Raw genomic sequence first — 26,295 nt, 5'->3', positions numbered from 1 at the left:
GAACCACATGTGTGCCTATTAGCAGATGCAGTATGCTGTAAACAAAGCTAACTGTCTTACAGTTAATAGGCTGGATGTCATGAAATCTAGGTCATGAATAGTGGTAGCTGTCCACCATCTACAAATCCTATTCAACTTCAGACATCATTACAGCAGTGATCCACACATGGATTAAAGAGCTGAGAGGAGTGTGACTTTGCTTGACATCAAGGCAATATTTAACCGAATGTGGAATCAAGTAGCCCAAGCAAAACTGAATTAAATAAGAAAGAGGGCAAGTTCTTCATTTCTTGGAAATCAGACCTAAAGAAGGAAAATTATTCTGGTGGTTGTAGATCGATTGTCTCAGCTCAGGACATCACGGCAGGACATTTTCGGCCCAAACATATTCAGTTGCTTCATCAAATAGCCTTCCCTTCTTTATAAGGTCAGAACTATAGATGCCTGCAACTCCTCATAAGAGTCTCCAAGTGACAGACAATGACTACCTTCAACCAGTCGTGACACTCAATGACTTCCCTGTCATCAACATTTTTGTTGTCACCTTTCACAGAAACTTAAATGGATGAGTTACATGAAATTTTATTTGCATATCACTTTAAATCCATGCCCTCTCATTCTTTTATCTGTTACAAGCAAGAACAGTTTCTCCCTATTGACTCGACCAACTCACTCATGATTTTGAGAACCTCTATTAAATCTCCTCTCAACCTTCTTTCTTCCAAGAAGAACAGTTCCAACATCTTCAATCTATCCTCATAACTCAGGTTGTCACTTCTGGAACCATTCTTATGAATCGATTCTGCACTCTCTATAATAAATTCACATCTTCCCTCTAATGTGGCACCACAACTGTATATAATACTTGAGCTGAAGTCTAACCAGTGCCTTGTATAAATTCAACATTACTCCTTGCTCCTGTACTCTATGCCCACATTAATAAAGTTGAGGACACTGTATGCTTTATTAACTGCCCCCTCATCTATCCCGCAATCTTCAATGATCTGTCCACATCTACACCCAGGTCCCTCTGCTCCTATACCTCCTATAGAATTTCAAAGCTGCAGCTGATACCCTAAGTTGTATTTTCTGTCAATGTTTTTCCTACCAAATGCATCACCTTACACATGTCTAGATTGAACCCCATCTGCCATCTATCTGCCCGCTCCAACAACTCATCGATGTCCTTTTCAAGTTCCACGCTTTCCTCTTCACAGCTTCCAAGTTAAGTGTCATTTGCAACTTTGTCCCCTGCACACCAAGACCCAGGTTTGTAAATATGTGTCAGGAAAAGCAAGGGTCCCAATACCAATTCCTGGGGAACTCCCTTACAAACCTTCCTTCAGCTCAAAAAAATTCATTGACCTTTACTCTGTTTCCTGTCACTAAACCAATTTTATACCCATGTTGCAATGGCTTTGCTTTTAGCATGATCTATAACTTTCCTCACAAGTCTGTTCTGTGGCACTATATGAAATGCCTTCTGGAAATCCATGTTTAGCAAATCAACAATGTTATTTTCATTGAGCCTTTTTGTTTCTTCTTCAGAAAGCTCCAGCAAATTAATCAAATACAAATTCCCCTTTAGAAATCCATGCTGACTATTGCTAATCAACCCATCTTTTTCTATGTAATGAGTTTTTCTACCATATATAATTGTTTCTATAAGCATCAATATTGAGACAACAGCACAGACCACTATCCTGTCACCAAGTTATCCTTTTTTTCACACATGGAGAGATCTTGACACTGGTCCAGCTCCCTCAGAGCCAGCTTTCCAAGTGAACAGAGCTTTTGATACTTCTGTTTGCATTTGTCAGCCAGGGCTCCCTGATTGGACCAGATTAACAGCCTCAATCAGGGAACTTATATGTAATGAGGTCAACCTGGCTGACCTGATTACAATCACTACACACACCACTGAAGTTAAGTTGATTGGTCTGTAATTGCTGTGATTATCCTTACAACTGTTTTTTGAAAAGGCTGTAATGTTACCATTTCCTCAGTCTTCTGGCAGCTCCTTCAAGTACTGTGAAGACTGTAAGACCACAGCCATGCCTCTGCCATTTCTATCCTCAATTCCTTCAAATTCCTTTTTGTACCTCATTCCAGTAACTTATCAACTTTAAGTACCAACTATTTATTCAACATGGGATTCTGATTAATTTTGAATCCTTCTAGTGATGGTGTTTCTTCCTCTGTCATCGTTGCCTGGGCAGCAGCCTCCTTATCTCTAAAGATAGATGCAAAGTATTCACTTAACACCTCAGCTATGCCCCTGCTGCTATGTGTAAATCCTGTTTTAGGTGTCTAATCTTTCACTATTAATGTTACTGTACTGGCATAAGACGTAGGGGTAGAAGGGGATTATTCAGCCCATTAAGTCTGCACCATTCATTAAAATAGAATGGATTTGATAATGCCCAGCTCTACTTAGCTGCCTTCTCTCCAAAACCCTTGATTTCTGCCCTGAAGCTTTTCAGCCATGGCCTGAAGCAGACCACAGCTACATCTCCTGACCTGTCCATCACCTTTCTCATCCATCCGCTCCACCCCACCTCTGACCCATCATCTTCTCCCTCACCTTCACCTGCATGCCGCTTTCTCAGCTACCTCCCCCCACAACCCCATGCCCTCCCCATTTATCTCTCAGCATTCCCCTCACCCCGGGCCATTAGCTTCATGAAGGGCTTATGTCTGAAATGTCGATTCTCCTGCTCCTCGGATGCTGCCTGACCGGCTGTGCTTTTCCAGCAACACACTCTTGACCCTTGATTTCCTGACTGATTAAAAATCTGTTTATCTCAGCCTTGAATATACTTAATGACTCAGTCTGTGCAGCCCTCTTTGGGAAAGAATTTTGCAGATTCATCATCCTCTGAGAGAAACTTTCCTCCTCCTCATCCGTGTTTTAACTGCGTGACCCCCTTTTCTGAGATTATGCCCTTTGAACCTCATTGCATCTATCCTTTCAAATCTCTAAGGATCTTATCTGCCTCTCATTATTCTATACTTCAACAAGAAAAGGCCCAATCTATTCAACATCTCCTCATATCTCCATATCTGGTATCAGTTTGGTGAACCTTCCCTGGACTGCCTCCAATTCCAAGAGATCTTTCCTTAGATAAGGTACCCAATGATGTTCACTGTATTCCAGCTGTGGCCTGACTAGTGTCTCATATAATTTTAGCAAAATCTCCTTTTTAAAAAGTGAATGTACTGTGGATGCTGGAAATCTGAAACAAAGACAGAAATTGCAGGAAAAAACCTGGCAGGTCTGGCATCATCTGTAGAGAGAAATCAGAGTTAACATTTTGAATCCAGTGACCTATCCAATGAATCCAACCCAGCCAATTGCCCCCTCATAGGTATACTCTCAATCACCAGGAAAACGATCAAAGCTATCGTCAGCAGTGATATCAAGTAACACCTGTTCACCAATATCCTGCTCAGTGATTCCTGGGTTTTGTTCCTAACCTCATTACAGCCTTGATTCAAACATAGGAAAAGAGCTGAATTTCACAGTGAAGCCCAAAGTAACAGCCCTTGAGTCAAGGCTTCATTTGACTGACTGTGGCATTAAGGAGCCCTAACAAAACTGGAATCAGAGAGAATTGGGGGGAGGTTCTCTGCTGGTTGGAGTATATCTGGAACTTAGGGAGGTGGTTGTGATTATAGAGTCATACAACATAGAAACAGACTCTTTGGTCCAATCAGTCCATGCTGACCATAATACTAAACTAGTCCCACCTGCCTGCACTTGGCCCCCTATCCCTCCAAACATTTCTTATTCATGTACTTATCTAAATGTCTTTTAAGAGTTGTAACTGTACCTGCATCCATCATTTCCTCATACGAACCACTCTCTGTCTAGAAAATTTGCCACTCATGTCTTTTTAAATCTTTCCCTTCTCACCTTAAAAATATGTATCCTAATGTTGAAATCCTCCACCTGCCATTCATCTTATCTATTCCCGTCATGATTCTATTAACCTCTATAAGGTCAGCCCTCAACCTCCTACACTTCAGTTAATAAAGTCCCAGCTTATTCAGTCTCTCCTTATAACTCAACTCTTCCTTTCCCAGCAACATCCTGGTAAATTTCCTCTGAACTCTCTCCAGTTTAATAATATCCCTCCTATAATAGGGCTACCAGAACTGGATCTACTCCAGAAGAGGCCTTACCAACACTTTGCTCATTTCAAAGTTCGCCCATCAAATAGGAACAAAAACAGAAAAACTCAGTAAACTAAACAGATCTGGCAGAGAGAAAAGAGTTAACATTTTGAGTCCAATCTAACTCTTTATCAACAATGAAAATCTGATCTTCCTTTCTTCTGTTCTTTGGTTTTGATTTAGCCACTGACTTATTCAGATGCAGATAAGCAAAACAAGCTGAGGAGGCTAATTATCTATTCACACTTCAGGAAGTTCCAGTTAATCTAGCCTTAAGCACGATGAGTTTAATTAATTGTTTGGATATATTTTCTTTAATTTCCCTGAAACTGAAGAAACGGCTAATTTCTTTTCTATGCCACCTAATTGTGGTGGACAGTGGCAGACTTAGCGAGGACAATTTAGCAGCAGTACTCAGCATTTCTTCTCATGAGTCTGAAACTGCTTGATTTAGGTTCATTTCACTACAATCAAACCACAGGCTGTAGTCAAGGTGAGAAACTGCAAATGTGAAAACCATGTTTTAGTCAGAGGTGAAACAACCTTTACGAGTCTCAAACCAGAAATAACCAAGGGTAAAACCAAAAACAAGTGTTTATGGGAATCTGTAAATAAACAGGATGCGTGGGCGTTCTGTCCACCTACATAAGGTGCCACATAAAAGTTCACCATGTAACATAAGAATTCATACTGGTGGGGGAATTACATTAACATGGATGGAGGTTGGCTAACGGAAAAACAAAAACTGACAGTCAGATTAAGTGGGTCATTGGCAAATAATAACTAGTGGAATGCCAAAGAAATCAATACTTGAGTCTCAACTATTTACAATCTTTATTAATGACTTGGAATGAAGGGTCCGAGCAGTGATGACACAAACCTCGGGGAGGAAAGCAAGTCATGAGGAGGTTAAAAAGTTTAAGTGAGTCAGCAAAGATTTGGCAGATGGAGTATATTGGGAAAAGAAGTGTGATTGTTAATTTTAGCTGGAATTATAGAAAAGCAGAATATTATCTAAATGGAGAGAGATTGCAGAACACTACACGATAGAAGGATCTGGGTGTCTTTATTCATGAATTACTTAAAGTCAGCAAGCAGTAGCACAGCAAATGATTAGCAGGTTGAACGGAATGTTGGCCTGAATTGTAAGATGAATTGTTACGACACTGTGATGAACCTCTGTGTTAATTAAACCAAACACATAGAAAAGTTCTCCTCGTAATCTGTTAAAGTATGAGTGACAGAGAACTCCAAATTCCATAATTTAATGAAAATAATATCAATTTATTCTTTAACTCTAAAAGTGAACACTAAACAACAACTATACACAAATCTAAGCCCCCCTTTCTCTTAACTGTTTAGTATCTGCCTCCAACTCTATAACAATATGCTGTTCCAATAAGACAATTATTAAAATTACATCAGCTTAATTTCAAAACCACACAGTGACTGTCATTGTTGGTGTCTTGTCTTCTTCCGGCTGAAGGTCTCCCTGAGTCGTCTTCCTTCTTTTTACTGTGAATGTATTTCATGTGAAAAGTTAACTTTGATAAAGAGTGTTTCCTAATTTCTTGGATCTTTGTTGATGGCAGTTTCTCGGTCTCCAGTTTTCAAAATGCCTGCATTTTTATATCCCCTACATTGAATTGTCTCATGAGTTCGATGCTCAATAAATGCAAACTCAATTGGGTCTTAGTATGCTGGGGTATAATTTAAACTGGTTAAATTTGAACTGTTGTCAAAACAGCAACCAACTCAGGTATCTATTTCACAGCCAAATGTTACATATTTTCAATTTTCCAGTACACACTGGGACTACCATCTAGTCATATACATAGGTTAGTTCAGAACAGCATTCTCTCTCTCTTAAAGGTACTGTACATGCCTTCAACTTCATAACAGGATGGAATTGTTACTTTAACTACAAAGGGAATTGATGAGACCAAATCCAGAGTTCTGTGTACAGTCCTGGTCTCCTTATTTAAGGAGGGATATACTTGTACTGGAAGAATACTAGATAAAGTTCACTTGGGCCAATCCCTGGAATTGTTTTATGAGGAAGATTGAGCAGTTTGGCCCTATACTGGATTAATGGTGCTGGAAGAGCACAGCAGTTCAGGCAGCATCCAATGAGCAGCGAAATCGACGTTTCGGGCAAAAGCCCTTCATCAGGAATAAAGCTTTATTCCTGATGAAGGGCTTTTGCCCGAAACGTCAATTTCGCTGCTCGTTGGATGCTGCCTGAACTGCTGTGCTCTTCCAGCACCACTAATCCAGTATTTGCTTTCCAGCATCTGCAGTAATTGTTTTTACCAGTTTGGTCCTATACTTACTCAAATTTAGAATGGTGAGAGGTGATCCTATTAAAATATTTAAATTTCTGTGGGGCTTGACAGGGTTGATGTTGAGTGAATGTTTCCTCCATGGGAATCTAGAACTAGGGGGCATTGTTTAAAAATAAGGGGTTGGTCTTCTCCCAGAGAGTTGTCAATCTCTGAATTCTCTCCCCAGACAGCAGTGGAGGCTGAATCATTGAACATATTCAAGGCTGAATTAGAGTTTTAATTGGAGAGGCAGTCAGTGATTCAGTGGGGGAGGTAGGGAAGATGGACTAAGACCACAATATAAATAGGAAACGGACATTGGAATTAGAAGTGGGATTAGGCAATTCCGCCCTTTCACTCCTCTCCACCATTTAATATGATCATGGCTGATCTTATCCCACTCTTGTACCTGCTCCCCGTAGCACTTTATACAACTTTTCATCAGAAATGTATTTGTTTCTTTCTTGAATCTGTTGATTGATTCTGCCTCCGCTGTATTCTGGGGCAGAGTTCCACAGATTTACAACCCTCTCAGAGAAGGAGTTTCTCCTCACCTCAGTTTTGAACCTACCTCATCTCAGTCCAAATCTTGTTTGAACCTGTCCCACAAGAGGGAAATGCCTGTTCAACATCCACCTTATCAATCCCCTTTAGCATTTGATATCCCTCAATCAGAACCTCCCTCATCTTTCTGACCTCCAGTGAGTACAAGCCAAGCTGTTCAACCAGCACTTTGTACACCAGCACCTTGTACACCAGCCCTTTGTACACCAGCCCCTTGTACACCAGCCCTTTGTACACCAGCCCTTTGTACACCAGCTCCTTGTACACCAGCCCTTTGTACACCAGCTCCTTGTACACCAGCCCTTTGTACACCAGCCCTTTGTACACCAGCTCCTTGTACACCAGCTCCTTGTACACCAGCTCCTTGTACACCAGCCCTTTCATCCCTGGCATCAACCTGGTGACCCTCCTCTGAATTGCCTCCAGTGCCACCACATCCTTCCTCAAGTAAGGAGGCCAAATCTGGACACAGTACTCTAGGTGGGGTTTCACCAACACCTTATATAATTGTAACAACACTTTTTTACTTTCATAATCCAGTCCGTTTGCAATAAATGCTGAAATCCCATTTGCCTTTCTTATTATATGCTGCATCTGCAAACCCACTTTCTGCGATTCATGCACAAAGACACCAAGATCCCTCTGCACTGATGTACTTTGAATCTGATTCCCATTTAAATAATAATTTGCCCTTTTATTTTTCCAGCCAAAATAGACAACCTAACACTAGTCCACATCAAACTCCATCTGCCAGATTCGGGCCTATTCTCTTAGCCTATCAATATCCATCTGTAAACTCTTTACCTCCTCATCATAGCCCATATTTTCGTATAGCACCTAGTTTAGTATCATCTGTGAATTTTGCGATATTACACATGGTCCCTGCTTGGAGATCATTTTACAGATTGTAAATAGATGTGGTCTGAAAAATGAACCATATGGCACTCACTTGTTAGAGTTTGCCATCCAGAGCACCCATTTATCCCGACTCTCTGCTTTCTGTCAGTCAGCCAGTCCTCTATCCAAGCTAATAGTTACCCTTAACCCCTGCAATCTAGCTTCTGCATCAGTCTTTCATGTCTTTCATTCCTTCTGGAAGTCTAAATATACCACATTCACCAGATATCCCATTATCTAACTTGCTAGTTACATTCTCAAAGAACTCCAGCAATTTGGCAAGCATGACTTGCCCTTCATGAAACCACGCTGATACTGGTGAATTGAGGTTTGTTTTCCTAATTCTTCAGTTATCTCCTCCTTTATGATTGACTCCAGCAACTTCTCCACCACAGAGGTCAAGATAACTGATCAATAGTTTCCCACTTTTTGCCTATCTCCTTTTTTGAATAAGGGTGTCACATTTACATGCTTCCAATCCAGGGAATTTTGGAATATTATAGTACATGCATCCACTATCTCTGCTAATCAGATCAGCTCTGATCTTATTGAATGGTGGAGCAGACTCAAGAGCTAGGGTTAGGGTTACGGATGTGCTGCAGTGACACCAGCCAATGCTAAAACTCCAACGCTCAGAGCTGAAGCTCCTGCAGCCAATGACATCTCCTGTACACATGGTTGAAAATGGCATGAGAAATACCTCAGTGTTCACATGTTGAGCAAAATTGGAAAGTGTTGATGGCTAAAGGCACCTGAAGGCTAATATACAGGTTAACACCTGAAGGCTAACACCTGAAGGCTAACATACAGGTTAACACCTGAAGGCTAACACCTGAAGGCTAACATACAGGATAACACCTGAAGGCTAACATACAGGATAACACCTGAAGGCTAATATCTGAAGGCTAACACCTGAAGGTTAACACCTGAAGGCTAACACCTGAAGGCTAACATACAGGTTAACACCTGAAGGCTAACATACACCCTAACACCTGAAGGCTAACACCTGAAGGCTAACATACAGGTTAACACCCGAAGGCTAACATACAGCCTAACATCTGAAGGCTAACATACAGGTTAACACCTGAAGGCTAACATGCAGGTTAACACCTGAAGGCTAACATGCAGGTTAACACCTGAAGGCTAACACACAGGCTAACACCTGAAGGCTAACACCTGAAGGTTAACATACAGGTTAACACCCGAAGGCTAACATACAGCCTAACACCCGAAGGCTAACATACAGGTTAAAACCTGAAGGCTAACATACAGCCCAACACCTGAAGGCTAACATACAGCCTAACACCCGAAGGCTAACATGCAGGTGCAACAAGCAATTCAGAAGACAATGTATGTTAACTTTTATCACAAAAATATTTGAATGCAACAGCAAAGAAGCATTGCTTTAATTGTATCGGATATTATGAGGCCAAACCTTCATCAGGAATGAAAGGCTTATGCTCAAAATGTCGATTCTCGTGCTCCTTGGATGCTGCCTGACCGGCTGTGCTTTTCTAGCACCACACTCTTGACTTTTATTTTGATCCACTTACCTCTGAAGAGTAGACTGATCAAACAAGAAATGCATCACAGATTCACTGAACTGATGCCCAGTCTGGTGGGACTGTCCTATCAAGAGACACTAATGAGACTGGGCATTTACTCTCTGAACATTAAAAGAATGAAAGTGATCTTATAATAACTTACAGAGTTCTTAAAAGGATAGACAGAGTAGATGCAGAAAGAATACTTTCCTTCGCTGTGGGGTCTAGAACCAGGGGACACGGTCTCAGAATAAAAGGCAAGCTATTTAGGACTGAGAGGAGGAGGAACATCTTCACTGAGAGGATGGCGAAGTTTAGGAATTCTGAAGCCCAGACGTTTGTGGAAGCTCAGTCATTGAGTACATTAAAGACAAAAATTGCTAGATTTCTAGTTACTAATGATATCAAGGGATTATTGGGATCACATAAACATATGGAGAAAATAGATAATTAGGCATTATTTAGAATGGTTGAGCAAAATAGAGGGGCTGAATGGCCTTCTCTTATGTTCCCTTTCATAAAATCAGGCTGACTGCCTAATTTTGTCATTCTTTACCAGATATTGTTCTTTATAGATTCTAAAGATTGGATCGTAAAGGTCTATCAGGATTTACTCATCAGTCAATATGATTGTGCTTGATCTGATTGAAGCCTTAAACCTACCTTCTTGTCCCGTGCTCTTGATTCCTTTGTCAATCAAAATCTAACTCAACCTTGAATATATTCAATGAGACAGCCTCCCTTGTTCTGTGGGCAAGAGAATTCCAAACATGAACAACCCTTTGAGAAGAAAAAAAGTCCTCATCTTGAGTATTTGAGACATGCCTTTATATTTAAATTGTTTTCTCTAGTTCCAAATTCGTCTTCCAGAGAAAGCATCCTCTCAGCATCTACCCTTTCAAGCATCCTTGGACACAACTATTTCTATAAGATCACCAGATCTAAGCTCTGCAATCCTGCCAAATTCAGTTGGGAATGGTGTTGGACAATTAAACAGCTCACTGGAGGAGGAGGGTCCACAAATATCCCTGTCCTCAATGGTGGAGGAGCCCAGCACATCAGTGCACAAGATAAGGCTGAAGTTTTCGCAACAATATTCAGTCAGATGTGCTGGGTGCATGATCTGTCTCGGGCTCCTTCAGTAGTCCCCAGTATTAGAGATACCAGATTTCGACCAATTTGATTCATTCCACGTGATACCAAGAAAGAGTTGGAGACACTGGATACTGCAAAGGCTACAGGCCCTGATAACATTCCAGCAATAGGCTGAAGACTCCTGCTCCAGAACTTGCTAATCCCCTCGCCAAGCTGTTCCAGCAGTTGCAACACTGGTATCTACCCACAATGTAGAAAATTGTCTAAGTGTGTCCTGTATATTAAAAGCAGAACAAATCCAACCTGGCCAATTACCACTCCATCAGTCTACTGTTGATCATCAGTAACATGATGGAGGTGTCAGTAACAGTGCTATTAAACAGCACCTGCTCAGCAATAACCTGCTCAGTGACACCCAGTTTGGGTTCCACCAGGACCACTCAGCTCCTGACCTCATTAGAGTCTTGGTTCAAACATGGACAAAAGAGCTGAATTCCAGAGGTGAGTTGAGTGATAGTCCTTGACATCAAGGCTGCATTCGACTGAGTGTGGCATCAAGGAACCCTAACAAAACTGGAATGAAAGGGTATCAGGAGGCAAACTCTCCAGTAGTTGGAGTCGTACCTGGCACATAGGAAGGTGGTCGTGATTGTTGGAGGTCAGTCATCTCAGCTCTTGGAACATCTCTGCAGGAGTTCCTCAGGGTGGTGTCCTTGGCCCAACCATCTTCAACTGCTCCATCATAAGGTCTGAAGTGGGGATGTTCGCTGATGATTGCACAGCGTTCAGCACCAATCACCACTCCTCAAATGCAGAAGCAGTGTTTACAACAAGATCTGGACAATATCCAGCCTTGGGCTGACAAGTGACAAGTGACAAGTAACATTCATGCCACACAAATGCCAGGCTATGACAATCACAAATAAGAGACAATCTAACCATCGCCCCTTGGCTTTCAACGGTGTTACCCTCACTGAATCCCTCACTATTGACATCTTGGGGGTTATCACTGACCAGAAACTCAACTATACTCACCACATAAACACAGTGGCTACAACAGCAGGTCAGAAACTAGGAATACTGTTGTGAGTAACTCATCTTCTGACTCCTAAAGGCCACATTCCTGATACACAAAACATCGATTCTCCTTCTCCTTGGATGCTGCCTAACCAGATGTGCTTTTTGAGCCCCACAGTGTTTGACTCCTCAAAGCCTGTCCCACCATCTCCAAGGCACAAGTCAGGAGTGTGACAGAATACTCCCCACCTTCCTGGATGGGTGCAGCTCCAACAACACTCAAGAAACTTGACACCATCCAGGACAAAGCAGCCACTTTATTGGCACCACATCCACAAACATCCCTCTACCACTGACGTTCAACGGCAGCAGTGTGTACTATCTACAAGGTTCACTGCAGAAATTTACCCATGATCCTCGGACAGCACCTTCCCAAACCCATGACCACTTTCATCTTGAAGGACAAGGGCAGCAGGTACATGGGAACACCACCACTTTCATGTTCCCCTTCAAGCCACTCACCATCCTGACTTGGAAATACGATGTTACTTCACTGTTGCTGGGTCAAAATCCTGGAATTCCCTTCCTAAGGGCATTGTGGGTCAACCCACAGCACATGGACTGCAGTGGTTCAAGAAGGCAGAAGGGGCAACTAGGAAGGGGGAATAAAATGCTGACCAGCTGGCAAAGCCCACAACCCACAAATGAATGAACTAATGTATTTGGCTCAATATGTTTTCACAAGTAAAGCCCTTCATCCCAAGAATCTGTCCAGTAAACCTTCTGCGAGCTGCTTACAGCGAAGGTATAATCTTTCTTAAACAAATGGTGGGGCATGATGTCTATTGCTGTGAGGTAATCAATGACAATGCACAGCAGTTCAGGCAGCATCCAAGGAGCTTCGAGATCGACGTTTCGGGCAAAAGCCCTTTATTCCTGATGAAGGGCTTTTGCCCGAAATGTCGATTTCGCTGCTACTTGGATGCTGCGCTCTTCCAGTACCACTAATCCAGAATCTGGTTTCCAGCATCTGCAGTTATTGTTTTTACCTCGTAATCAATGACAAGCCGACAGAGCTGCTCTCCTTAGTGTTCCTCTCTCTTACCATTTTCACTTTAATACCAGGTTTGATGAATTGACTGAACATTGAATATAGGAATAAAGCGACATATTGTGGCTGCATAGGACATTGGTGAGGCAACTTTTAGAATAGTGCGTACAATTCCGGTCGCTCTTCTATAGGAAGGATGTTATTCACCATGGTAACCTCTTTATATTTTTAACATTCAATTTCTTCAGTGATGTTACTGCACTCTCTGGGGCTTGAACTCCTGGCTCAGAGGTCACTACCCCACAGAAACCCTGGGAACCCCTCTTTGCATTTATTGCTCCAACTTAATCGGTGGATTCCTCAACATGAATCACTGCGATAACTATCTGTCTGGAACCTGATTGGACACTGACTGCGATCTCTGGGTTCTGATGGCCAATCCGCTGCGTCCTAAGTTTTGCGGAAGTGGAAAGTTTGGGGCTGAACATGGAGCTGGTTTGTGGGGAATGGAGGTTATTTTTTCTGTTTCTGGTGTTGGTAAATCCTATCGAGCTAGTGTCTTTCAGCCAGCCTTCGGACTCTGAGTTTACTTTTGTGTTGCTGCCGGGCAGAGAGGAATGTTTTTACCAACATGCCGAAAACAACAGCAGCATGGAACTGGAATACCAGGTGGGCCCAGAGACACGGGGGCAGCGGGGACTTGGTTCAGTATTGGAGGGCGGCGAGTTGGAAAAGGCGACCCTGTCTAATCCTCGGCGACGGAGAATGTGCCCATCGCCAGTCATGGCCCGGGTACTGTGTCACTCCGGGGAAAGGGCTCCTTTGGCGCTCTGTTCTCCCCCTCAAGGCTTCCTTCAACTATTAAATTGTGATCCATTTTCTCCAGTTACAAACTGAACTGTAATACACAAAACGTTTGTTGCCACTGCTAATTTTTAATTGATGGAATAAATTATATGGTGTGTTATGTTTTTGAGCCTGGCCTGTGCTTTATCTTCAGGTTATTGGAGGTGCTGGATTGGATGTTGATTTTACTGTGTTTAGTCCTGTTGGTGAAATTCTGGTCAAGGAATCAAGGAAATCTGATGGTGTCCATATGTAAGTACTTAGCACCTCCTAGCATGCACCCATCATTTCTGTGTATAGTATGTGATTCTCAACTCACAGATATAACTTTGACAGGGTTGTACAATGGTAGATTAGTGAAGTTTGATTATGTGGGATATGGGGAGAGCTTGACAATGGGAGAGACAGAGGATGGTGATCGAGGAGGATTTTTTTTGGACTGGAGGCCTGTGACTAGTGTTGGTGGAGGAGTTCAAGACTAGGGGGCATATTTTTAAGGTGATAGGAGGAAGATTTTTTTAAAAAGGACATGAGAGACACCTTTTTTTTAGTGGTTTGTATGTGAAATGAGCTGCCAGAGAAAGTCGTGGACAACATTTAAAAACTATTTAGAAGGTACGTGAACAGGAAAGGCTTGTGGGGATATGGGCCAAATGCAGGCAAGTGAGACTAGTTTAGTTTGAGAACATCTGGGCTTCAGGTATTTAGACCATTGGGATGCCTTCTGGGGAAGGTGGGATCTGTACATGAAGAACGGGTTGCAACTGAACTGGAGGGGCACAATTGTCCTGGATGGGAGATTTGCTTGTGTGGTTCGGGAGGGTTTAAACTAGTTTGGCAGGGGGGTGGAAACTAGAGCTACATATCTTTGGGGGGGGGGGGGGGTGGCGTAGTTAGAAATGTGGAAGTAACAGAATGTAGTGACTCTATCGGAAGGTTATTCAAGTGATGAAACAAAGGGATTGGTTAAAGTGTGTCTGCTTTAACACAAGGAGAGTCAGAAATAAGAGTGATGAACTTAGAGCATGGATCAGTAGTTGGACTTTGATATTGTGGCCATAACAGAGACATGGGTTTCACAGGGGCAGGAATGGTTGCTTAATGTTCCAGGGTTTAGAACGTTTAAAAAGAACAGGAAGGGTGGAAAAAGAGGAGGCGGGGGGGGGGGGGGGGGGGGTGTGGCATTGCTAATCAGAGAGTGCATCACAGCTACAGAAACTAAGGTTGTTGAGGAAGGTTTGTCTACTGAGTCAGTATGGGTGGAAGTTAGGAACAGCAAGGGAACAGCCACCGCATTGGGGGTTTTCTACAGGCCACCTAATTGCAGTAGAGAGATTGAAGAACTCATAGGCTGGAAGATTTTGGAAAAATGCAGATGTGGCAGGGTGGTTGTTATGGGTGACTTCAACTTTCCCAATATTGACTGGAACTTCCTAAGTGCAGATGGTTTGGATGGAGCTGTTTTTGTCAGGTGTGTTCAGGAGGGTTTCCTTACTCAGTATATGCACTGACCGATGAGGGGAGAGGCCATTTTGGATTTGGTGCTCAACAATGAGCCAGGACAGGTGTCAGATCTTGGGGAGGGAGAACATTTTGGTGACAGTGATCACAACTGCCTCACATTCTCCATAGCCATGGAGAGGGCAAGGAGCAGTTACCGAAGGAGGATATTTAATTGGGGAAAAGAAAATTATGACACTATCAGACAGGAGATGGGAAGTACAGGTTGGGAGCAATTGTTCCACAGAAAGGACACAACAGACATGTGGAGACTGTTTAAGGAGCAGTTGTTGCGAGTGATGCACAAATGTGTTCCTCTGAGACAGGCAAGAAGGGGTAAAATTAAGGATCCTTAGATGACAAGAACAGAGGAGCTTCTCAGCAAAAGGAAGAAGGCAGCTTACGTAAGGTGGAGGAAGCAAGGATCTAGCACAGCTTTAGAGGATTACAGGCTTGCTAGAAAGGAGCTCAGAAATGGACTGAGGAGAGCCAGGAGGGGGCACGAGAAAGGTTTGGCAGGAAGGATTAGGGAAAACCCAAAGGCATTTTACTCATACATGAGGAATAAGAGAATGATCAGGGAGATGGTGGGGTCGATCAGGGATAGCATAGGGAACTTGTACGTGGAGTCTGAGCAGATAGGGGAAGCCCTAAATGAGTTTTTTTTTGCTTTGATTTTCATGAAGGAAAGGGACCTTGTTGAGAACTTTGAGGAGCTGGGATATAGGCTTGAACAGATCAAGATTGAAGAAGTTGATGTGCTGGAAAGTTTGGCAAGCATTAAGATTGAGAAGTCCCCAGGGCCAGACCAGATTTATCCCAGGCTGCTCCGGGAAGCGAGAAAGGAGGTGGCTAAGTCACTGGCAAAGATCTTTGCTTCCTCACTCTCCACGGGAGTCCTATCGGAGGATTGGAGGGAGACGAATGTTGCTCCTCTTTTCAAGAAGGAGAATAGGGAAATCCCTGGCAAGTCAGTCTTACATCTGTGTTCAGCAAGGTTTTGGAAAGAATTCTGAGGGATAGGATTCATGACTATTTGGAAAAGCATAGCGTGATTAAAGGCAGTCAGCATGGCTTTGTGAGGGGCAGGTCATGCCTCACAAATCTTATTGAGTTCTTTGAGGAGGTGACAAGACAGGTCGAGCAGTGGATGTGGTGTATATGGACTTCAGCAAGGCATTTGATAAGGTTTCCCATGGTAGGCTCGTTCATAAAGTCAGGAGGTGTGGGATAGAGAGAGATTTGGCAATCTGGATTCAGAATTGGCTGGCTGACAAGGCAGAGAGTGGTTGTAGGTGGAAAGTATTCTGCCAGGAGATCAGTGGTGAATGGTGTCCAACAGGGCTCTGTTCTTAGGCCTCTGCTGTTTGTAGTTTTTATAAATGACTTGGATGATGAGGTTGAGGGGTAGGTTAGTAAATTTGCCGATGACACAAAGGTTGGAGGTGTCATTGATAGTATCAAGGGCTATTGCAGACTGCAGCGTGGCATAGACAGGATGCAGAGCTGGGCTGAGAAATGGCAGATGGAGTTCAACCTGGATAAATGTGAAGTGATGCATTTTGGAAGGTCGAACTTGAATGCTGAATATAGGATTAAAGACAGGACTCTTGGCGTGTGGAGGAACAGAGGGATCTTGGTGTTCAAGTGCATAGATCCCTCACAGTTGCCACCCAAGTGGATAGGGTTGTTAAGAAAGCATATGGTGTTTTGACTTTCATTAACAGGGGGATCGAGTTTAAGAGCCATGAGGTTTTGCTGCAGCTCTACAAGTCCCTGGTGAGACCACACTTGGAATATTGTGTCCAGTTCTGGTTGCCCTATTATAGGAAAGATATGGAGGCTTTGGAGAGGGTGCAAAGAAGGTTTACCAGGATGCTGCCTGGACTAGAGGACTTGCCTTATGAAGAGAGGTTGACTAAGCTTGGACTTTTCTCTCTGGAGAGGAGAAAGAGAGACGACCTGATTGAATTATACAAGGTAATGAGAGGCATGGATAGAGCCAATAGCCAGAGATTTTTCCCCAGGGCAGGACTGACTGGCACGAGGGGTCATTGGTTTAAGACATTAGGAGAAGGGTGTAGAGGAGACATCAGAGGTAGCTTCTGTACGCAGAGAGTTGTGAATGCATGGAATGTGTTGCCAGCGGTGGTGGTAGAAGCGGAGTCATTAGGGACATTTAAGCGACAGCTGGGCATGCACATAGACAGCAGTGAATTGAGGGGTGCGTAGGTTAAGATATTTTATTTTAGATTAGGAATAACCCTCCGCACAACATCGTGGGCCGAAGGGTCTGTTCTGTGCTGTACTTTTCCATGTTCTATGGCTGGCATAGATTAGTTGGACTGAAGGGTCTGTTTCTATGCTGCATGACTTCAGGTCTCTAAGTAGAAGTGGGATTGCAGTTCACCAACGTCCTGATCCACAAGGAATGACCATTAGGGTGATGGTTCTCAATTCGGTAAGCTAATTTGCTGTAAAGAGAATCCTAGTGGAACTCAATCCTGTCATAACCCAATACTCATGGGGGGTGTGCAGTTTCTTTTATTCACTTGAGGAATTTGGGTATCTGTGGCTTGCTCAGACTTTGGTCCTAGTTGCCCTTTACAAGGTGGTGGTGAGCTGTTGTCTTAAACCACTGAAGCCCTTGACTGGAGGTTGACTCGCAATGCCATTCGAGATAGACTTCCATGACCCCGTGGTACCGAAGGAACAGCAAGATATTTCCAAGTCAGGACGGTGAGTGGCTTGGAGGGGAAATTGCAGGTGCAGGTATTCCCTTATCCTCCTACATAGTAGTTATGGGTTTGGAGGGTGCTGTCAAAGGAACCTTGTTGAATTTCAACAGCGCATCTGGTAAATTAGCACACACTGCTGTTACTGAGTGCCACAGGTGCATGGAGTGGTTGTGGTGCCAATCAAGCAGATTATTTTGTCCTGGGTAGTGTCAAGGTTCTTGTTGGAGCTACAGTCATCAAGACAAGTGTGGAGTTTTCCAGCACCCTATTGTCTTGTAGATAGTGCACACACTTTGGGGAGTCAGAAGGTAAGTTACTGCAGTATTCCTATTCTGATCTTCTCCGAGTCAATGTATTAAAAGATTTGATTTATTGTTGTCACAGATACTTAAGTATAGTGAAAAGTTTTATTTTGCGAGCAGTACAGACAGATCATAACATACAAGGACATAAAGGTCATAGTGTTTAGGCAGAGCTAGGCATACAGTGTTACAGCTACACAGGAGGTGCACAAAAGCAAGATCAACATTAGATTGGAATTTAGACTACTGAATGGACATCTCTAATGACAGCAGGGAAGAAGCTGTTCTTGATCCTGTTGGTATGTGTGTTTAAGCTTTTGTATCTTCTATGTGAAGGAAGAAGTTAGAGACAGTATTACTGAGGTGGGAGGGGACTTTGATGTTTGCAGCTATTCCATGGCAGCGAGGAGTATAGATGGAGTCCATGGATGGGAGGTTGGCTTTTCTGATGGTCTAGGCTGTGTATACAACTCTCTGTAGTCCCTTGCGGTTCAGGGGAGAGCAGTTGTCGGACCAAGGCATCATGCATCCAGATAGAATGCTTTCTATGGTGCATCTGTAAAAGTTGTTGAGTCCTTCTGGACATGCCGAATTTCCTTTATCCTCTTGAGGAAGCAGAGGTGTCATTGCGTTGCTTTCATTGGCACATCTACGTGGGTGATCCAGGACTGATTGTTGGTTATCATCACTCTTGGGAACTTGATGCTCTTGACCATCTCTGTCTCAACTCCATTGGTGTCGATAGGGGAGTGTCTTCCTCCTTTTCTTCCGGAATTCAATCTTCAGTTCTTTACTGTCTCTGACATAGAGAGACAGATTGTTATTATTACATCATGACACCAAGCATTCTATCTCCTTTCTGTATTTTGACTCATCATTGTTTGATATCAGGCCTACACCGGTGGTGTCATTAGTGAACTTGTACAGGTTATACAGTAAGGGGCTGAGAATGCATTCTTGCAGGGTGCCAGTGTTGAGGATTATCTTGGAGGAGATGCTGTTGTCTATCTTCACTGATTGCGGTCTGTGGGTCAGGAAGCTGAGGATCCAGTTGCAGAGGGCAGAGCCAAGATCTAGGTCTCCGTTTTGAGATGAGTTTGGAATTAGAATTATAGTGTTGAATGTGGAGCTGTAGTCGATAAGTAGTAGTTTGATGCAGGTATCCTTATTGACTGGGATGTTCCAGGGATCAGTATAGAGGTGGAGAAGTGGCACCTGCTGTGGACTTGTTTTGCTGATAGGCAAATTGCAAGGGACTGAGGCAGGCTGGAAGGTAAGCCATGACTAACATCACAAAGCACTTTGTGACTATGGAGGTCAGAGCCTCTGGGTTGTAGTCATTGAGACATGCTGCATGTTTTTTCTTTGGTACTGGGATATTCGGCAGTCTTGAAGCAGGTGGAGACTTCAGATTGTAGCCAAGGAGACGTTAAAGATGTCAGTGAAAACTCCCACCAGTTGGTCCACACAGGATCTTAGTAGACGGCCAGGGACTTCTCCTGTGGGCCAGTCACTTTCCTCGGGTTCACGTTCTCAAGAAGGCCGATCTGAGCTTTGGCATGGTGTGGGACGATGGTTCAGTGGTTAGCACTGCTGATTCACAGCGCCAGGGTTCAATTCCTGCCTTTGGTGACTGTTTCTGTGTGTAGAGTTTGCATGTTCTCCCTGTGTCTGCGTAGGGTTTCTCCGGGTGCTACAGTTTCCTTCCACAGTCCAAAGATGTGCAGTTTAGGTGAATTGGCCATGCTAGGTTGCCCCATAAGTGTTAGGTGCATTAGTCAAGGGTAAATATAGGGTAGGGCAATGGGTCTGGGTGGGTTACTCTTTGCAGGGTCGGTGTGGACTTTTTGGGCTGAAGAGCCTGCTTGCATACTGTAGGGAGTCTAAGACCTCAGTAACAGTGACCGAGGGAACAGGTGCATCTGGGTTTGTCAGGGTAAGTGACACTGCCACTGGTGTTCTACTTGAACCGAGCATAAACAACATTGAGCATGTCAGGGAGGGATCTGTTTTTGTTCGCTATTCTGTTCTGCTCCATTTTGTATCCTGTTATGTTGTGCAAACCTCGCCACGGGCAGCTGGTGCCCACGTGGTTAGTTTGGGCCTCGGGCCTGGTCTGGTATGACCTCTTGGCATTTCTGATGGTCTTGCGGAGGTCGTATCAGGATGTTCTGTACAGGGCTGGGTTGACTTGAATGCCACACACCTGGTCTTCAGTAGGCAGTGGATTTTCTGGTTTATTCATGGTTTCCAATTGGGAAATATACAGCTTGACTTCTTTGGCACACAGCCCTCTATGCACTTGCTAATGAAGTCCGTGATGGCGTACTTGTCCAGCTTGTCCACTGAATTCTTGAAAATGGTCTGGTCCACCAATTCCAAGTAGTCCCAGAGAAGCTGTTCTGCTGCCTCAGACCAGCACTGTACTACTTTCTATGATGGGTCCTCGTTGTTTCAACTTCTGCTTGTAAACTGGGAGAAGGAACACAGTGTTGTGATCAAATTTTCCAAAGTGTGGGCAGGTATAACTAATCCAGTTTTGTTTTTGGTCAGTAGTAGCCCCCAGGATATTGATAGTTGGGGATTCAGGGATGGTAATACCATTGAATTTCAAAAGGGTATTGCGAGATTTTCTCGTCAGCGATTGTCGTTGCCTAGCATTTTGTGTGGTATGAATGTTACTTGGCACTTTTCAGCCATGAATATTTTTCAGGATGTGATATATATGGACACAAACTGCTTCAGTATCTGAGGAGTTGTGAATGGTGCTGAACACTGCCATTGTCAGCAAAGATCCCCAGTTCTGACCGTCCGATCTTGTTCTCTAGTGAGGCAAGGCATTGATGGAGCTTGGGCCAAGTGAAACTTGATCCTATCCTCCCCCATGCGTGCAGTTTGCAAACACAATCAGAAAGGGCAGGAATCCTGTTTGAATTCTCTGTTATAACTCCGTGATGTGAAAGTCAACTAGCTAAACACACAGTGGGATCCTTGTAAAACTGCACAACTCAACATTTTGGGTACTGAATGTAGCTGGAACCTTGATGTCCAGGGTTCATTTACTGCAGATTCTAGTGCTTGTTGTGGAAGAGGCCTGGCCTTGAGTAAAATATTTTTGTCCACTTTGACTGTTTTTTTCGAGTATAGACTGCGCTTTTGTCTTCAAAATGCATATGGCTATTATGTGAACCTCTCATTAGAGAAGGGTTCCCGAATGCCGTACCTTAATTGGGTCTGTTTGTGTACTTTAGAAACAAATGGGTTAAGAATAGAAATATGATCCATCATTTTATATAAAACAAATTCTGATGTTCATTTGTTAAATATGGTCAACAAGGATGATTCTAGCTGAAAATATGTTGCTGGAAAAGCGCAACAGGTCAGGCAGATTCTCCTGCTCCTTGGCGCTGCCTGACCTGCTGCGCTTTTCCAGCAACACATTTTCAGCTCTGATCTCCAGCATCTGCAGTCCTCACTTTCTCCCACAAGGATGATTCTATCCCATTCTAGGAAGTACAGTCTGGGTTACTTGATTTATTTAAGGGTGAGTTAGACAGATTATTGATCTAGGAGGGTTAAGGAAGCCAGTCAGAAAAGTGGAGTGGAATCTCCGATCAGATCAAGCAAGATTTTATTGGAATAATGGTAAAGGCGCAAGCTGTTGAATGGCCTACTGCTACTCCTTTCAGTTATATTCTGTGGAAATACTATGCTGGATGACTTGTATTGACTCATTTCTTGATTTATAGCTAATTTTAAACTTGTATCATTTCAAATTCCTTTTTTAAAAAACTTTCCGTATCTTTCTCGTCCACTAAAATCTTCCATGATCTCTTTACTTCTTCCAAGTCTCGTCACTTGTGCATCCCTGATTGTGATAACTCCACCATTAGCTACGCAGTCAACAGTTGGCAACCCAAAGCTTTGGAATTCACTGAGCCATTCTGCCTGCCTCTCCTTATCGCTTCTTAATCTACCTGTTTGATCATTACTCTGATATTTTCTTTGACTGTATAACATTTCTGTCTGATAATTATTCCCATGAGCTACCTGCAAGTTTTCATAAATTAAAGGTGCAATTTCAGTATATTTTTTATTTGTCTTTTAGCTGGTTATTGTCTGGGGCAGCAAAGCGAAATGAACTCCAAACTCACTTTATCCAATATGCTTTACAGGATCGAGCCTACAATTATCGGTGATTACAAAATCTGCTTTGACAATTCTTTTAGTACAATTTCTGAGAAGCTGGTCTTCTTTGAAGTGATTTTTGACGATGCTGAGGAGGACTGGTCAGAGATTGTGGAACCAGAAGAGCTGTTGGATATTAAAATAGATGATATCAAGGTAAGTCAGCAAACACATCATGCCTAAAGCTCACTAGTTGTGTGAGTGAGTACTGCCAGATGCTATGGAAATGAAATGGAGTATTGGAAAGTCTAAAAATAGGTTTGATTGCAACTTCTTCTCCAGAATGATGTCTTTTGCACACTTCTGGGAGGAATGGGTAGAAGAGGAGGTGATGGAGAAATAGATAATGAATAGGGTAAATATGCCCAGGTGAGGTAATAGTTCAGAAGCTGAAACTTAGATGTTTAAAATTTAACTGTAGCAGGAAAAGCTGTTTGAGGGAAGCATAAAAACATAATCTTTTAGCACAAAAGGAACCTTTTGGTCCATGAGCCCTAAATATTCCCTTTCAAATATTTATCCAGTTTCTATTGTTCCTTGTAAGTAACTCCTTATCCTAATGACCTTTTCTCCTATCGGGGGAAAAACATAGTGTTTCCTTGTGCCTCCCACCATCTTGAAATTCATAAAGTCCATTTACAACTCCAACTAATGCAAAGTGGTTCCCTCTCTACTTTTTAAAAATCTATTTGTGGGATATGGGCATTGCTGGCTGGGTCAGCATTTATAGCCTGTTCCGAGTTGTCCTTGAGAAGGTCATGGTGTTCTCTTTTCTTAAACTGCTGTAGCTCAACTTTTGTGAGTTGACCCACAATGCTGTTAGGGAGGGAATTCCTAATTGGAACACCTTGTTTATTGAACCTCATTTATCCAGTTTTCTGATGTTTCTAGTCTATAATTAAAGCTTCTTAAATGCTAATGTAAATCTTTTCTTCACCTTTGCAATGGTTTATACTTGCTGGCTACAGTCAGCACATCCTTCAGTAACTGTTGATCACTCTTTTTCAGGAGTCGATTGGAAACATGAACACAAAGCTGACAAAAAGTGTGCAGATTCAGGCCATTCTCCGAGCCTTCGAGGCACGGGATCGCAACCTGCAAGAGAGCAACTTGGGTAGAGTCAATTTCTGGTCAGCTGTCAATCTCGGAGTGATGTTGGTGGTATCAATTGTCCAAGTCTACATGGTGAAACATCTCTTTGATGACCGCAGAAAAATTCAAACCTAAACTCCAAAAAGCATGACTGAAGCAGAGATGTTGACTATTGTGGTTGAATAGCTGCAGATCATTTTTCTTGTTTTTGGATAGCTGTTTGTGATTTTGCTGCTTTTGGAGCTAGTTGTGATATTGGGATAAGCTGACAGCAAGACTGGTAAATGAATTGTTCAAAATGGACTGCCCCAGGCTAGCTGAACAGAATGTCCATTAATGTTAAATACATACTCCTAGAAGGTCAGTATGTTTATTAAACAAACTGGGGGAAGGTTCTGGAAGCCAGGAATTTTTATCTTGTTTGAGGCTCAGCGACTTAGTAAGCAGTTTAGCTCTGCTTCTAAACAATTAAGGCAGCAGATTAGACTTTCTCATGAAGTTAGAGAAGGATCATCAGGAATGGGACAGATTGTTGCTAATCTATTCTGCAAAATAGAACCCATTTGGCAGCTGAAGAACTATGCCAGGGTTCCCAGTATATTGGTACTACCACTCTAAACCCAATGTAGGGCAGGGGCTTGAACACTGTCTGCACTAAGGAGTTTGGCTACATTTGAGAGGCAGGCATGAAAGAGAAAATGCTTTTTAAGGAATGTTCCAACACACCTAAAAATATTGCAGTCACCAAATACTTGGACTGTGCATTAACCAAGAGTGTGCTGTTCCTAATCACAAGCGTGTATGGCTGTAAGGTGGGTTTGGTTTAAACTTATCACCGAGTGCTGCAAGCAGAAGGCACAGGGAATGAGGAAGTAGCACTGTAATGTTCTATATAACTGAATGTCTATCCACAAATCTGAGAATAATCTGAGTGCCTGTTTCCACATACTGCTATTTGTATAAAATAGACCCTTTTTCTACTAAAAGTGCTTTAAATTGGTAGAGACCTCACATATTTACTGGTGTTTTCCTTGTGTCTCACTGATTATAACTGAACATCGCATTGCAGCTGTAAGGATAATGGTAATACAATGCACGATTTCAAAGAATGAGATTAAAAATCACAACATCAGGTTACAGTCCAACAGGGTTATTTGTGGAAGCACTAGCTTTCAGAGTGTCATTCCTTTAGGTGGTTGTATAAGATCATAAGACACGGCATTTACAGCAAGATTAGTGTCAATCCAGATTTGTTCAATGTCACTGACACTAATCTTTTGCTATAAATTCTGTGTCTTATGATCTTGTGCTCCACAACCACCTGATGGAGCAGTGCACCGAAAGCTTGTACTCCCCAAATAAACCTGTTGCTGTGATTTTTAACTTTGAAGTGGAGGAAACTGTGTTGGACTGGGGAGAGCAAAGAATGAAATCCAGATCATAAATAGAACAAATAATGAAGAATCGTCACTGAACTTGAAACATTTAACTCAGCTTTTCTTTCCCCCTACATATGCTGCTGGACCTGCTGAGTTTTCCAGCAATTTGTTTTTGTTCCAGGTTTAAAATGTGTGGATGACATTATTTGTTGAACTGATTAATCTTGAAAGTACAGACTTGTGAAAAGGGCTGATATTGTAAGGTTTCAGATGGGTAAGTTAAATTTAAATGAATGTAAAATGGTACAGCACAGAAACAGCCCTTTGGCCCACCACATCTGCACTGACCATGATGCTATCCTAAACTAATCTTATCTGTGTATATAGTCCATATCCCTCTATTTTCTGTCTGTCATGTGTCTATCTAAATGCCTCTTAAACATTGCTATTGTATCTGTTTCTATCACTTCCCCTGGCATTCCAGGTGACTACCACCCTCTTTTCAAAAAAAACATTGCCTTGCTTGACATTTTCACCCTCGGAAAAAGACTAACTATCCAGCCAATCCATGCCTCTTGTGATTCTATGTACTTCTAATCGGCCTCCTCTACTGTAGTGAAGACAATTCAAGTTTGTTCAATCTCCTCTTGAATGCTAATACACTCCAACTGAGGCACCATTCTGGTAAACCTCTTTTTTTTGCCCCCTCATTAGTCTCCTGATCCTTCCTCTGATGTGGTAACGAGAACCACATACTGTACTCCAAATGTGACCTGAATACAGTTTTATATAACTGCAACCTGACTTGCCAACCTTTACACTTATTGCCCTGCCTGACTGAGGAAGGTGAGAATGTTATTTACTTTCTTCCCCACCTTATCATCTTGTGTTACCACTTGCAAGGAGCTCTGGCCCTTCCTACCATAAGATCTCTGTTAGGAGCATTGATACAGAGTCCACTACAGATACAGTCCTACCATTTACTATGTTCCTCTTGTATTTCACCTCCCAAAATGCATCATGCTCACTTGCCTACAACTTTCTGGATTCATCTTAAAGGAACAACACTGGATATTCTCCAGGCTTCTGGGACCTCACCTTTGGCTAAACAGAAAACAAAGATAGTCCGACTGGTTTATTTGGAAGTACAGCTTTTGAGTGCTGCTCCTTCATCAGGTAGCTAGAGGGGCAGGAGGGAAAGGTGAGGACTGCAGATGTTGGAGAATCAGAGTTTAAAAAGTGTGGCACTAGAAAAGCACAACAAGTCAGTTAGCATCAAAGGAGCAGGAAAACAGAATTTCAGGCATAAGCCTGATGACGGGCTTATGCCTGAAATGTCAACACTCCTCCTTGGATGCTGCCTGACCTGCTGCACGTTTCCAGCACCACACTTTTTGACTCAGAATCATAGGACACAATTTATAGTAAAACATTTTTTACTGCACATTGTGTCTTATGATCCTGCCCCACTCGCTACCTGACATAGCACACACTGAGATTCATTGGAACACTACACCATGCCAAGTACAGACATGCACATGTGAGCAGGGTACTGTGTTAAAATGATTGGTTACAGGAAAGT

The 26,295-nt window shown here is 42.8% G+C and overlaps 1 protein-coding gene across 1 annotated transcript; it reads left to right on the top strand.

The window, feature by feature from the left end:
• The first annotated feature begins 13,124 nt into the window (after window positions 1-13,124).
• On the top strand, window positions 13,125-24,345 carry LOC140468237 (transmembrane emp24 domain-containing protein 1-like). The gene is made up of 4 exons (XM_072564508.1): window positions 13,125-13,337; window positions 13,669-13,766; window positions 22,230-22,398; window positions 23,251-24,345. The coding sequence occupies exons 1-4, from the start codon at window positions 13,155-13,157 to the stop codon at window positions 23,467-23,469; spliced, it is 669 nt and encodes a 222-aa protein (XP_072420609.1). The 5' UTR covers window positions 13,125-13,154; the 3' UTR covers window positions 23,470-24,345.
• The last annotated feature ends 1,950 nt before the right edge of the window (window positions 24,346-26,295 follow it).

This window comes from Chiloscyllium punctatum, chromosome 46 (genome assembly GCF_047496795.1).
Source record: "Chiloscyllium punctatum isolate Juve2018m chromosome 46, sChiPun1.3, whole genome shotgun sequence".
Classification (NCBI taxonomy): Eukaryota; Metazoa; Chordata; class Chondrichthyes; order Orectolobiformes; family Hemiscylliidae; genus Chiloscyllium; species Chiloscyllium punctatum.
The sequence above is the reverse complement of the archived record's forward strand: the minus strand, read 5'-3'. Positions and strand labels throughout refer to the sequence as shown.

Coding starts and splice junctions, on each gene's coding strand:
- LOC140468237 (XM_072564508.1), top strand. CDS start 13,155: ATGGAGCTGGTTTGTGGGGAATGGAGGTTATTTTTTCTGTTTCTGGTG. Junction 13,338..13,668: donor GCATGGAACTGGAATACCAG/GTGGGCCCAGAG, acceptor CTTTATCTTCAG/GTTATTGGAGGTGCTGGATT. Junction 13,767..22,229: donor AAATCTGATGGTGTCCATAT/GTAAGTACTTAG, acceptor TATGCTTTACAG/GATCGAGCCTACAATTATCG.